The sequence below is a fragment of the Phyllobates terribilis genome, unplaced genomic scaffold (genome assembly GCF_046119375.1).
Source record: "Phyllobates terribilis strain yellow unplaced genomic scaffold, ASM4611937v1 Scaffold_11__3_contigs__length_659146591, whole genome shotgun sequence".
In the NCBI taxonomy this organism is placed as follows: domain Eukaryota; kingdom Metazoa; phylum Chordata; class Amphibia; order Anura; family Dendrobatidae; genus Phyllobates; species Phyllobates terribilis.
The window spans coordinates 108523587-108538119 of record NW_027362771.1 but is presented as its reverse complement, the minus strand read 5'-3'; the positions used below and the strand labels follow the sequence as shown (position 1 = coordinate 108538119).

The following is a 14533-nucleotide window of genomic DNA, read 5'->3' as shown; positions in this document are numbered from 1 at the left end:
GTGCAATAATTTTATTACTGCACTTTAATTTAACAGTTTTAGGAAATGTTTTAGGAATTGCTTTAATGGAAAACTGCTATGCAGTAATATATGTGAAAGAAAGTCTGCAGCTGACATGAATGAAGAGCAGAACAGATACTCAAGAAATAGCGCATGATGTGGTTTAAAAAAAGCATACTTTAGTAGAAAGCAAATTGCGGTACTCACCAATAAAAAAATGATTTCTTTGATTTCAAATGCATAAGCTGAGACAGGAGTACTAAGAACAGCACGTGGCCTACGGCCATCTCCAGCCACTCCTTTTAATTCTGTTTCATGTCACTCCTTAACAAAAGGGCAACAGGACATGAAAAACAGTTTTCATGAACAATTCTCATTCACTTTATAGCAGCATCTGGATACTGTGAAATTCCCACAGCAAAGATAAGCAGCAGAAATACCACAAACCTGTTAGCCAAAGCAGACAAACTCACCCCCTGTCAGCACAATTTTGTATTGTAAAGATATTGCCTATAATAGTGTTGTAATACTGATTACATTGTTACCTTTGGTGAAGAAATATGATTTCACAAGGCTGTAATGGTGCTGCAATACTGATTACATTGATACCATTGGTGAAGAAATCCGCTTTGTTGTTCTTCTTTAATCACCATTTGAAGTTTTCTGCTAATTAGATTTCAGTGCATAGGGCCCGGACTGTAGAGTGGATCTCCTCTTCCCTGTCTGTGACAAGCAGAGGGCTGGGGAATCACATACAGGGAGGACAAGACCGAGTTTACAGTCCAGCCCTTGTGCACGGAAATCTAATTAGTAGAAAACGTGCATCCCCTGACCCCGATGCTCGTTTTGCCACTAGCTTCTTCCGAGGGCATGTCTAAGTGAGGGGCTGTAGCCTAATTATGTGATCAATCCACCAATGAGCGCTAAATGTTGTCGAAGACCCGGTGATGTGAATGACATCACGGCACATGACGCGTCTGCCATGCCCATCACATGATCAAAGAGCTTCCTGGAGATGGCAAGATGTCAAGCACATGTGGAACACATGCAGTCATCTAAGTACCACTTCCGGAAGCTTGTGGGGTCGGGAGTCACTTGCCTACGATTTTTATGTATATATTGCCCCTTATATATTGATTACTACATTTACAATATCTTTTAGCATATTTTTGGTCTAGCGTCCCCTTCATGAGGCATTCCCTATGTGAAGAATATTGTAGATATAATCCCATGTCAATCAGTGTATCCTGTTTGGCAGGGGATTATAATGGTCTACAGTGTACAGCTGAAACCGGACACTGCTTCCGCTAAGAAAAAGGGAGGGGACAGAGAGACAGTGAGTGACAAATGTCTCACAGCAGCTCTCAGCCAAGAAGCTGCTACAGGAAGACCCCCTGTGGACCCAAGCCATGCGGCATCCCCTTTGTGTCAGACAATTATAATTCAACACCGAGTTATGGGAATACGATACATCCCAGCGATACACCAAATAGAATTTTGGAATCACATGGCACGAACATGAGGAATGTCACCCTGGCTTCCAGCACAGTCTAGCGCGTAGGGATGGGGAGATACACGGCACAGTCTTTCGGAAACCCCTAGGGCCACTGTGTTTTGTCTGGATCCGATGACACCACAACCGGCTCCCTAGGATCATCCATTAAGAAAATATAGCCTATTTTAGTTTTTGGAGCTTATAGCTGAGAGAGGCCAGGGGTGGAGATTTAGGTCCAGCCCAGGGAGCAGAAGGGGGAGTGACCCAGAGAGGTTAAGAGCTCCTGTAGCTCTGGCCCATGATCTTTTTTTTCTCTGGGAGGTCGCGTCGATACATCGTGTAAGGGAAGTCACAAAAAAGAGAGAGGGACCCACAAGCCTCCCATGTGGCAGCCACCCCCCCGCTCCCGCAAGCCTTCCATCTTACTGGTAACTGACTCTTAATATGTGCTTATGTCTTTTGTACCACTACTATTGTGTTTGCATCTCTGACCATTATGTATGTATAACCCTTATGTATATAGTGTATTGTCTAGCGTGCCCTTAATGCGATTAAATATCTAATTTAACCTTGGGCTGCTATTTTATCTCGATCCACGAATCCTCACATCCCTTGTTCGGTCCAACGAACACGCTACCGGGGCTGGTTCCTGGCCCGTTATTATCCCCCTATCCGCTAGCGGGAATTGTATTTAAAAGGAACTAGTCTACCAGGCCGACAAGGTTCTGCTTCAGTGGGGCTAGTGAAGGGGCCTCTTAGCCTGTCAGGGGTGTGAGCGAGTGTGGTGCCACGTCAGTGACTGAGTGGACCACCTCTTCTCACTCCCGGTGCCTTCCTGTACCCGTGTGGACAAGGGGTGTCTGTGTAGAACTGTACCAATCTGAAGTTACGTGTCCCCGAGGGGGTGCGGAGCATCACGTTGGTCCAAAGGGCAGATCCGTATCACGTGTTCTGTCTGACGTAACAGTGACGTCAGGTGGGTGGCGAGGTGCGGATCCTTCACATGTGGTGGCAGCAGTGGGATTCTGCGGGATCTCTCTTGTGCCATTCATCACACCCTATTTTATTAATTCTTGTAATTTTATTATGAATACTAAAGATTTATTTTTATATATAGATCTCTTCTTTATTCTGGACAGTACCAGAAGCAAAAATAGGTGTTATAATAGGTTCTCTTTAAAGCAGGGGTGTGAAGTCTTTTTTCTGCCAAGAGCCATTTGGATATTTATACCATCCTTCGGGGGCCAAACAAATCGCATAATAACTCCGCCCACAAACTACATCCTGACGCTGGCACTGGTGTCAGTACATATTCTTTCATTGTAGTAGTGAACACAGCGTGCATGTGCTCACAGAGCAAGAAGAAATTAATGGGCTGGTGGCCGTCAAAATAAAGCTGCCGGCCCAAGCACTGTAGTCCCCGGGAATCTGCCCGGGGGCAGGATAAAGGTCATCGAGGGTCGGGAATGGCCCGCGAGGCTGAGGTTCCCCACCCATGCCTTAAAGTCTGACGGACCTGCCAGTATCAGTGGGATCAGCCACCCCACTATTGTATAAGGGTTTCTTCAAATGCTCTGAAGAAAGATGACATTTATGTTATAGGGACATATGTGCTTGGCAGATTGTGAACTTGACTTGCTAAGAATTCAATATTTTTTTTTATTATTTCAACTAGAAACTTCTAAACAGGGCCAGTTGTAAACAAAGTAGGGCCCAGGGCAAAATTTAAAGTGGGGCCCCTAATGCTAACATATTGCACCATCACACAGAAACATTTTGGTTTTATTTACATGAGTTCAGGTCACTAAATGAGCTTGATCGACAATGTAGAAGTCGTTCGACGCTTGTTTCCCAGCCTCTTTACACAGGCTGGGGAAGAATAATGGGGACAGAACAATCACTAATAGATCAATCTGTGCCCATAAGGTATCATGTTAGAAGCATATCTGCAGTTTTCACCGGGCGATGTGCTGCTGAGAACAAAGATTTTTGTTCCGACATAAACAATTCAATCATTCAATGAATAGGCTGCATTTTGCTTCTATAGTATAATACACCCCATAGTCTTCCACATAGTATAATGCACCCCATTGTCCTCCATATTGTATAATGCACACCTCATAGTCCTCCATATAGTATAATGTACCCCATAGTCCTCCATATAATATAATGTGCCCCATAGTCCTCCATATAGTATAATGTGCCCCATAGGCCTCCATATAGTATAATACACTCCCCATAATAATCCATATAGTATAATACACTCCCCATAATAATCCATATAGTATAATACACTCCCCATAGTCCTCCATGTAGTATAATACATTCCCCATAGTCCCCCATATAGTATAATTCACTCCCCATAATCCTCCATACAGTATAATGCACTCCATAGTCCCCACACAGTATAATGCACTCCCCATAGTCCTCCATATAGTATAATGCACAGCCCATATCCTCCCTACAGTATAATGTACTCCCCATAGTTCTCAATATAGTATAATGCATCCCATTGTCCTCCATATAGTACAATGCACTCCCCATAGTATAATGCACCCCATAGTTATTCATATGGTATAATGCATTCCCTAAACTCCTCGATACAGTATAATACAGCCCCCATATGGTATAATGCAGCCCCACAGTAATGCAGTATTATGGCCACCACGTACTCACTGATATATATATAAAAAAAATACAATACTCACCTCTCCTTGTTCCCCCGCTGCTCCATGCTCTGCAGCATGTCTCAGCAGCTCCACCACCCGACAGAGAGTGGCACGTGATGAAGTGATGTCATTGTGCCCGCAGCGTCAGAGGCAGAGGGGGAATGATGGAAGAGGGAGCGTCACCTAACGCTCTCTCCTCCATCATTGCTTTCAACTGTATCGGTATCTATGATACTGATACAGTTGAATGCAGGGAGGGTGGCCTGGCGCCGGGCCCCCCTGATTCACGGGACCCATAGCGGCCGCATGGTGTACTACTATTAGCGGCATGCCACTGGCTGGGGGCCCCTGGGGGAATGGGGGCTCTAGACAAATGCCTAGTCTGCCAGCCGGTAACGCTGGCCCTGCTTCCAAATGTACTCTTTCTTCTAATAGACAGTCTTTCAATTCATCTCTTCCCTGTTTTCTTGCAGATGTGGAATGTGAAATAAAGGAATCAACAGATATCCTAAATGAGGTAATAGTGAAATGTGAAATAAATACACACAAACGTGTTAAGGCCCCGTCACACATAACGAGATCGCTAGCGAGATCGCTGATGAGTCACGTTTTGATGACGCAATAGCGATCTCGCTAGCGATCTCGTTATGTCTGACAGGTAGCAACGATCAGGCCACTGCTGTGAGATCGCTGATCGTTACAAAGCTTCCTGGACCATTCCTGGGTCGTTGCGCTCCCGCTGGGCAGTGTGCATCGCTGTATTTGACACCTTGTCAATGACCTCGCTAGCGATTCAGAACTGAGACACGTAGAGGTGCATAAATTGGACTTTTCTGCGTTCATCGTCCCCGATTGGTGGTCGCTACTGCGTCCTTGTTTTTGTGACTCCACTTTGAACAAATCAAACATCTTTAGCGAAGTAGGTATTGTTTGGGGTCTCAAATGAGTTTCCATTTTTAATTCATTTATAGGACATCTACCAATTATCTGCTATCATTGCTCTTCAGGGAGGGAGGGCTTGGCTTCAATAGCGATCTCGTTAGCGATCTCGTTATGTGTGATGGGGCACTAGGACCGTTAAAATACTGGCAGCAGTTGTCGCGGCAGGTCTTCGCATCGTGGGTGTTTCTGCCATGTCCCACTGGTTGAAGGCCTGCAATTGCAGGATCGTTTGCACGCTATTCACCGAGCTCCACTTCCCCATTGGCTCGGTCCACAGAGTCCACAAAGCCAGGCGGACAGTACGTAATTGCATCACGTCGACGAAGAAAGTTTTGAAGCGTGCAACAGGCCAAAAGAACAGAGTCTATTGATTTAAGCTTCATGTTAATTGGCGTATGAAAAACTCTGAAGTGGTTGGCCACGACAGCGTGTCAGAAAACGTGCTGTGTGGGTGTATGTGCACGAGACCCCTAAAATATCTGCCCATGCAAAAGCATATATATACAGATAGAAGCCAAGCCCTCCCTCCCTGAAGAGCAATAATAGCAGATAATTGGTAGATGTCCTATAAATGAATTAAAAATGGAAACTCATTTGAGACCCCAAACAATACCTACTTCGCTAAAGATGTCTGATTTGTTCAAGGTGGAGTCACAGCCGGAGAACGCTGGTGGGATCTGAAAAAACAAGGACGCAGTAGCGACCACCAATCGGGGACGATGAACGCAGAAAAGTCCAATTTATGCACCTCTACGTGTCTCAGTTCTGAATCGCTAGCGAGGTCGTTGACAAGGTGTCAAATACAGCGATGCACACTGCCCAGCGGGAGCGCAACGACCCAGGAATGGTCCAGGAAGCTTTGTAACGATCAGCGATCTCACAGCAGGGGCCTGATCGTTGCTACCTGTCAGACATAACGAGATCGCTAGCGAGATCGCTATTGCGTCACCAAAACGTGACTCATCAGTGATCTCGCTAGCGATTTCGTTATGTGTGACGGGGCCTTTAGAAGGATCACACTATTTGTTTTAGGATGAGTACAGGAGTGTTCATGTATACCAGTTATTTCTATTAGTGGAAGTTCTGAAATTCTTGCAGCTGTAACTTTTGCAATAATACTGAGGTTCTTATGGTCAGATGTGGGCAAGCATCTGACAATTCCTATAGAACTCATTAATATAGTGCTTCTACTAACATTCTTTATAGTATTAATTCACTGATGTCTCTGACAACCTTCAATTACCAAAAAATCAGTTATAAGTGAGTAAAATAAATAGTAAACAAATCAAAAGAAGATCACTGTTAGAAATTAAAATAGCTGTTAAAGTGGGTATATCTCCATAGAATGTAGTGCAGAGCCCATATATAGCCTGTAATGTATGGCTTGAGAGTTTCTGCCTGCTTGGTGCATTAGCACCAGGTGTAGCAAACAGCTATAAAGAGTAGGCTTCCAGTTGGCAACTTTTGTGAATAGCCCTGCAAAGAAGAGCAGATCTGGATGTGTACATCCTGGGGAAAGGGGGTAGGGGAGAGAAGTATGGTACTCTGGAGGTTGATACTGTCAGTCAGAGGAGTGCTTGAGGCTGGATACGATAGTGTGGTAGGAGTGCTTGATGTAAGAATACAGAATGAGAGTAAGGCTGTGTGCCCACGATGCGTTTTTTAAGCGTTTCCGCAGCTGCAATTCCGCTGCACAAAATGCTTAAAAAACGCTTGGTAGAAGGCCTGCCATGTTCCCCAATGATAATCCGCATGTGCTGTGCACATGCTGCGGAAATTTTCGCTGCGAATTATCATTGCGGAAAAAAACGCAGTACTACCAATTATTTTGCGGAAGTGCTGCGTTTTCGCCGCCATTGACTTGCATTTGAACGCATGGATTACGCATCACTGCATCTGTAGATACGCATTCCATGCGTTTCAATGTGCGGATGGTACCCGGGTCCGGAGGAGAGGAGAGTCTCCTCCGGACCCGGGTACCATAAAACCTGTAAAAAAAAAGAATAAAATAAAAAATAAATATTATACTTAGCTTCTGATGGCCCCCGATGTGCTTGTCTTTGCTTGCCGGCGGATCGCAGTGGACTGAAGGACCTGCCGTCACATGACTAAATGTACCGCGAGCTGCCGGCTAGCCAGGACGGATCGAATAAAGACTGCAGGGCCATCAGAAGATAAGTATATATTTATTTTTTATTTTTACCATTCTTTCGGTCACACTATATATATGCCGGTTGCATGGATTTATATAGTGTGACCAAGTTGACAAGCACTTTCCAAGTGATGCTAAAATCGCTTGGAAAGCGCTTGTCAACCCGCATGCGGAAATGCAAGTGAAGAACGCTTCACATCCGCATGTCCCTGGCAGGAAAAACGCATGTGCAATCCGCATGTACAATCCGCATGCGTTTTTTCTGCCAAGGAGATGCAGAAACGCTCAGGAAAAAATCCTGAGCATTTCTGCATCGTGGGCACATAGCCTAAAGTGTGAACCCCTGAATGTAAGATCTGGATGTTCTTTCTATAGATAAGCTTTAACTATCATATTGGTAATGGGGGTTCTGGGTGTCACTACTGTGGGGGGTGCAGACGCTGGATGTGACTTGATACCATCTCTCAGAGCTGAATGTGGTTCTCAAGGTAAGAAAGGTTGGGGACCACTGGTGTAGATTATAGCAGGTACCTAGTGCTTTAGTCTTGTTTTAAGTCCTCTTCTGTTGGTACACATATAAAAGACACTTTAGAAAGATATTTGATAACTTATTGGAAGTAAAAGTATTTTCAATAAAAAAAAATAAAATTACACAGACATTAGTCATGATAATGGCATTTAAAATAATTACAAAGGATGTTTCTCTAAAATTGCCCCATAAGAAAACTGCCTTATAGTTGAATTTCATATTATTTTTCATGGCTCAAAATAGTCTTGTGACTAAAAACCAAGCTCCATATCCCCCGTGTAACAAATGCCATCCAATAGTTATGGAGTTTTATGAAAGGCCAAACTTCTTAATACTTTTTTCTAAAATAAATATGTGACCAAGTCTAATGTTTTCTCCTTTAATATGTGTCAAATGTATAGGTAGAACCAACACCTTGCCATGAAGATATACAGAAAAAAATGAACGCCATATGGACTGTACTTTATGTGCCAGATAGCCAGAGACTAGACATGGCAATTAAATATAGTTCCTATGAGTACCGAGACCAACTACAAGAGGTAATGTGTAATGTGCACGTATAGTCAGTATGTAGCAAAATAAACTAATTTTGGGTGTTAGCCTACTCTCCCAGGACTGTAAAAGGGGTGCTTAGCTCCTATGTTACTAAGTAAATCCTGCATTACTATTGTTAGATCAGAATAGGTCCCACAGATCGCCAGACCTGAGGACTTATGTTGGTTTTCTCCACTGGCCTCATGTTGCACATGTGCCTTGTCCAAGCACTCAGAGATTTTATTCAGTGTCCTGGACTTTGAATGGAAAGGAAGGCACATGCACGATTGGCTGCTCTTGTCAACTCCTCTTGGCCATGGTTGTGCTGCCAACGAAGAACAAGAGGAAAGAAGGGGTCACAGACTTCCCGTTCTGGTGATTGGTACAATTCTAGTGAGACTCATACGGATCAAACAATTACCGCATATGCAGTGGGTATGTGATCTTTTTGTAGACTGGAATACCCCTTGTTTGGCTTGCACAAACCAATTTGCTAACCTAAGGAACATAAAATTCCACTAGTGGAACTGCCAAAATTTGTTGTTTATGCAAAGGGACAGTGAAACATGATTTATTTATTTTTATGCCAATGAGTTTTTTTTCCAGAGCACAATCTGTTAAAAATTATTAAATAGATATGTTGCAATCTTCACATTGGCCATTGGGGATTTATTAGACTCTAACTTTATGTTGTTTCAGGAAACAACAACTAGATATTAACCACAATGAACAGACTCTGACCCTATCTTTTGTATTGAAGTGTCTAATGAGCCTATGCAAAAGTGATTGTGAAGAAAGGAGGGGGGAGCTGGGTCAGCTGTCACATCACCTATTATGAATGGTGGATCCTATGTTATCAGCTGTGTATAGAGGTGTTACCTATCATTGTAATCCTGTAAGCCTCTGCTGATAAGGAGCCTGCTGAAAACTCTTCTTGACAGGAGAGGAAGTATTAGTCTAAAAAAGCCACAGTGGCCAATGTGAAAATTGCAAGATTAATAATTTTATTTTTTTAATAAACACTTTGTGGACTGTATTGAATTAACAGTCTATGGTAAAAAAAAATTACCAAACATTTTAAAAAAATACATGTAACACAATAACCTGATTTAAATAGTTCATTTTCTGATGACACATTCCCTTTAAATAAAATGTATTAATTGAACAAAGTTTTACTTACAAATGCAAATGAAAGTAAATGTTTCCACTATTTCATAGGCCATCAAAATGTGGGATAGAGCAATCACACTTATCAAGAAAAGAGAGAAGATCTTAGCTGAGCTGGAGACGTTTGAGACAGCGGCATCTGATCCTAGCAGATTCTTCAACAAAGGTAAGCTTCATGGTACTTGGCGTAATAAATGGTTATACAAGCCCTCCCATGAAGATTGTATTTTTAATACACTACACCACATGCATATATAAACAGGTTTAAGTGTATTGGTATCCAGCGTCGTTCCGCTCCACTTCTCAGTGACGTCACCGTTCTTCAGACTCTTTGGGTCACACTGTGTTGTACGTGACCCAAACGTTGCTTTTACAGTGTAAGTCTATGGAGCGTCAGAATGAAGCTTCATGGACTTACATTGTAAAAGCAGAGACACTTCTGTATTTCTCTTGCGAGGATCACATGGTAAACCTCGTACTGGCTGGCACCTCTCCTGATCTAACCTTGACAGCTGCATAGAAATCCATCACGCTGTAATACTCAGGTCAGGAGAGGTGTTGGCCAGTCCATGCAGTACAATGCGATCATCACAAGAGTTATACAGCAGTGCGTCCTTAACCTAAAAGAGACTTTTGGCTTACACAGAACATAGTGATCTGGATAGTCTGAAGAGCGGCAACGTCATTCAGAAGAGCTCTAGATCCTGGAGAAGGTGGCAGTAGGAGAGTACATTAACACATACACACTACACTACATATACAGATTTATTTAAAAAAAATCTTCATGGGAGGGGAGCCACATAAAGCATATTATGCATTTTATTACTGAGTTTCTTTACCATCGCTACTTCTGCCTCCAGATACTGAAGCGTCTACTTCTTACAGTCTTAGAAGAATTTGCATTGTATAGTTACTGTTACAAAATGTGTTTTGTCAGCCTTTGTTCTTGCATCATTGCTGCATTCTTTATTCATTTGTATCATTGCTTTTGTGAAAAACATGTTTATGACATATAACAACTTCCCTCAATTTACTGTACATTTATGGCAGAAAGTAGTTCACACCTCGTGCCATATGTGTATGGCATTAAATCAGGAGCCGCAGTCACCATTCACAGTATATTGTTCATTTGTTTCCTGGTGGAAAATTATTAGAAGTATCCCCACAATCATTGGCTAAATTGCCCTGTAGATGAGTGAAGTATTATATTAAAACCAATGGATAAAAGCAGTCTCACAAACCAGAAGATATATACTGAATATAAAGTGGTAAAGTAAACAGACTTATTAATGTCACAAATACAGAATATTTATAGATATTATTCTTCATTTAGGGTATGAAGGAACATCCATGGCAAGAATGGAAGAGAGTCGGAAAAGGAAACAGCTACACAAGCAAATGGCAGATATAGAACCTGAGATCTATAAAGTATTACACATTATAAAGAAGAAGTTTAATGACACCGTCAGCTACAAGGTGAGTTTTCTACACATAGGTGCTATGTACTTCTTGGTTACAGACTACTTATTTGTAGACTGTAATCGTGAGAACGCATAAGTGTACACACACAGATATAAATGGTAGTCGTTGGGGCAGAGAGGAGAAAGACACTCGTAGACTCCTTTGGCAGCAGCTTATCCCCTTAATAAAAAAGGATCGGCTTTTAAAATTTCAACAAACTAGTCCTTCTCTCCCATGACATCATGTGTCAGGGGAATATAGCTAGGCCATACACGTTAGGCCATGTTCACACGTTCAGTATTTGATCAGTATTTTACCTCAGTATGTGTAAGTCAAAACCAGGAGTGGGTGATACATACAGAAGTGGTGACGTGTTCCTATTATATTTTTCCTCTGATTGTTCCACTCCTGATTTTGGCTTACAAATACTGAAGTAAAATACTGACCTAATACTGAACGTGTGAACGTGGTCTTAGATGGTCTTCCAGTAGCGTTGAAATAGGCGGGTTCAGCAGACATTCATCTAATGTGTAAGGGACCTTTAGTATTACAGATAGGGATGGCATCGGGCCACAGAGCACCTTGGATTACAGCTTGAAATTATGGTTACATAGGTTTTTATATTTTCTTGTGACCCTTTATAATACAGAGCTATATGCAATTTGCCAGATTTACTTAATGTCATGTCTTTTATCTGTTTAGTCTGTTTTTCCTGTTTTCCGGCACAAATACATTAATGTATTTCCAATCCTTTGTTGTCACCATTTTCCATATTCTGATACAAGTTAGGAAAGTCTCTTAGCTCTTGTGCTTAACAAATACTTCTTTTTACACTCACATTTGTTGTATTTCAGGGCAGACCATATGCTGACAAGATGAAATGGGACAAAACAGAAATGCTCTATTGGCTGCAGCAAGATCGACGCAAAAACCTAATGGAAATTAAGCTTAGAAAATCCCTGTGTAAAACTGGAATCTAACAACTGAAACACTTAAAGGGAATCTGTCAGTAGAATCAACCCTCCTTAGTCTTCTATATGGGCATGTAGGTCATAGGAAGGTGAATAAAATGATACCTTGATATCCGCGATCCGATGTTTAATTCCAGAGAAATCCACATTTTTCTTCTATGTAAATGAGCTGTTAAGATCTATGGGCCGGACACTGATCTGCATGAGAATCTGCCTCCAGAGATTATTTTACATGAAGGAGAGTTACCAGTGTGAGACATGTAAATGACCGACAGACTGTCATTTAAAATAATCTCTGGAGGAAGATTCTCAGGGGATCTGTGTCAAGCCCATCAATCTTAACAGCTCATTTACATGTAATAATAATGTAGATTAAGACATATGGTATCAAGGCATCATTGTCAGATTCCTATGACCTGCATGCCCATAAAGACAGCTTAGGATGGTTGATCATACTGACAGATTCCCTTTAAAGGGGTATTCTCAGCTCAAACATCAATGTCCTGTAAATATCAGTCCCACATATGGGACCCTGCATCTGTCTTAAGAAAGGGGCCCTCTTTTGATTCACTGTCGGTGGAAAAGTGGACACCCATGTGTGTCTCTCTCCACTGACTAGTATGAGAGTTCTGGAAACAGGCAAGCAAACTAATTTGACTATTTTTGAAAATCTGATCGAAATGAATAATAAGAGCCATATATGCACCTCTTACTTCACATTGACACAAGAAAGAGCGCTATTTTTGAGCTGCAGTTCCCAAACTTCGGACTCGCATCTCTCTGTGGCATACCTTGCAGATAAGCCTTGAATGACTGAGGTGGAAATACCCTTTTAATAAAGATGTATGTAAATGTATTGGATAAAATGAGTGAGACATAAGATGGGATTGATATACAGTACATACTTGTAAATAACAATTTTTAAAAACAAACAAAACATCATCCTGCAGTGTGTTAACACCCTGACACATCTACAGGGTGGGCCATTTATATGGATACACCTAAATTAAATGGGAATGGTTGGTGATATCAACTTCCTGGTTGTTAGATATATGTAAATGGGGGTGCACCAGTGCCAATCATAGGGCAAAAAATGACCGGGTGCAAAATACCTACATTGACAAGATAATCTGAAGCAAAAAAAAAAAGAAGAAAGAGACAATGTAATATGGAAATGCACACCTATGAGTCAATAGTGTTAAATCAAAAAATTGCAAAATTTATTAATGTGCTCTGACACAAACATGCTAAAACCAATTAAAAACAGAAACCATACAGAAAGACCATGTCCACAAGTAATCAATAACCTGAAGGTACAGATAATGACATAGATCAATTGCTAGGTACACTCTTCCCATAAGAACATGTTACAAATAACCACCATACATCAAATACTGCAGTTTGGTTGAACAAAATAGCAGGTATAGAGGATCATATAGGCAGAAACATGTAGGTATAAAGTATAATAAAGATATAGAACTCAAAACCAGGCGTCGCTGGAGAAAATATTTAACCTCAGTATAGCACTTGCCCTGATGAAGCCGTATTGATGGCGATACGCGTGGGCTTTGCTCACTCCTATGGTCCCTCTCCCATTTTCTCGCTACATCCACATGCATTCCTCTTCATCCCACCACATGGGGGTCTATATGAGTAACACTGCCTTTGACAGGTTGGAGTGGCTACACTAGTCTGCATTTCAGGTTCTTTGCTCGCACACTGGATTTGTATAGTTATATATGTGTTATATGAGCCATTATATAGGTGCTATACTGAGGTTAAATATTTTCTCCAGGGACGCCTGGTTTTGAGTTCTATATGCATTTCCATATTACATTGTCTCTTTCTTCTTTTTTTGCTTCATATCAACTTCCTGTTTGTGGCACATTAGTATATGGGAGGGGGAAAACTTTTCCAGATGGGTGGTAACCATGGCGGCCATTTTGAAGTCGGCCATTTTGGATCCAACTTTATTTTTTTCAATGGGAAGAGGGTCATGTGACACATCAAACTTATTGAGAATTTCATAAGAAAAACAATGGTGTGCTTGGTTTTAATGTAACTTTATTCTTTCATGAGTTTTTTTACAGGTTTATGACCACTTACAAAATGTGTTCAAAGTGCTGCCCATTGTGTTGGATTGTCAATACTACCCTTAAAACCAAGCACACCATTGTTTTTCTTATGAAATTCTCAATAAGTTTGATGTGTCACATGACCCTCTTCCCATTGAAAAAAATGAAGTTGGATTCAAAATGGCCACCATGGTCACCCCCATCTGGAAAAGTTTTCCCCCTCCCATATACTAATGTGCCACAAACAGGAAGTTGATATCACCAACCATTCCCATTTAATTTAGGTGTATCCATATAAATGGCCCACCCTGTACATTATAATGGACAGTAGATCCAAAACAGAACAACTAGCACAGTATCCGCACTATTTTCTCCTGCATCTGGGGCTTTAATGTGGTCTTAGATGTAGGACAAAATCTATAATGTAGCCTTTCTAAGGGGAAGAACAAAAAAACTAAACTATAAATAAAATGGAGTTTTATTTTAGGCCTTTGTCCTTCATATTTTATCATATTATACTTTCATAACATTACAACGT

At 41.6% G+C, this 14533-nt stretch overlaps 1 protein-coding gene across 2 annotated transcripts in view; it reads left to right on the top strand.

The window, feature by feature from the left end:
• The window catches only part of CCDC87 (coiled-coil domain containing 87), a 90219-nt gene extending 76376 nt beyond the window's left edge, over positions 1 to 13843 (top strand). For both annotated transcript variants that reach the window (XM_073651446.1, XM_073651447.1), the window contains exons 17-21: positions 4638 to 4681; positions 8189 to 8326; positions 9540 to 9654; positions 10822 to 10964; positions 11804 to 13843. In XM_073651446.1, coding sequence (XP_073507547.1) covers positions 4638 to 4681; positions 8189 to 8326; positions 9540 to 9654; positions 10822 to 10964; positions 11804 to 11929 — 566 coding nt within the window. In that variant the 3' untranslated portion in view covers positions 11930 to 13843. The remainder of the gene's footprint in view (positions 1 to 4637; positions 4682 to 8188; positions 8327 to 9539; positions 9655 to 10821; positions 10965 to 11803) is intronic.
• Positions 13844 to 14533: the final 690 nt, after the last annotated feature.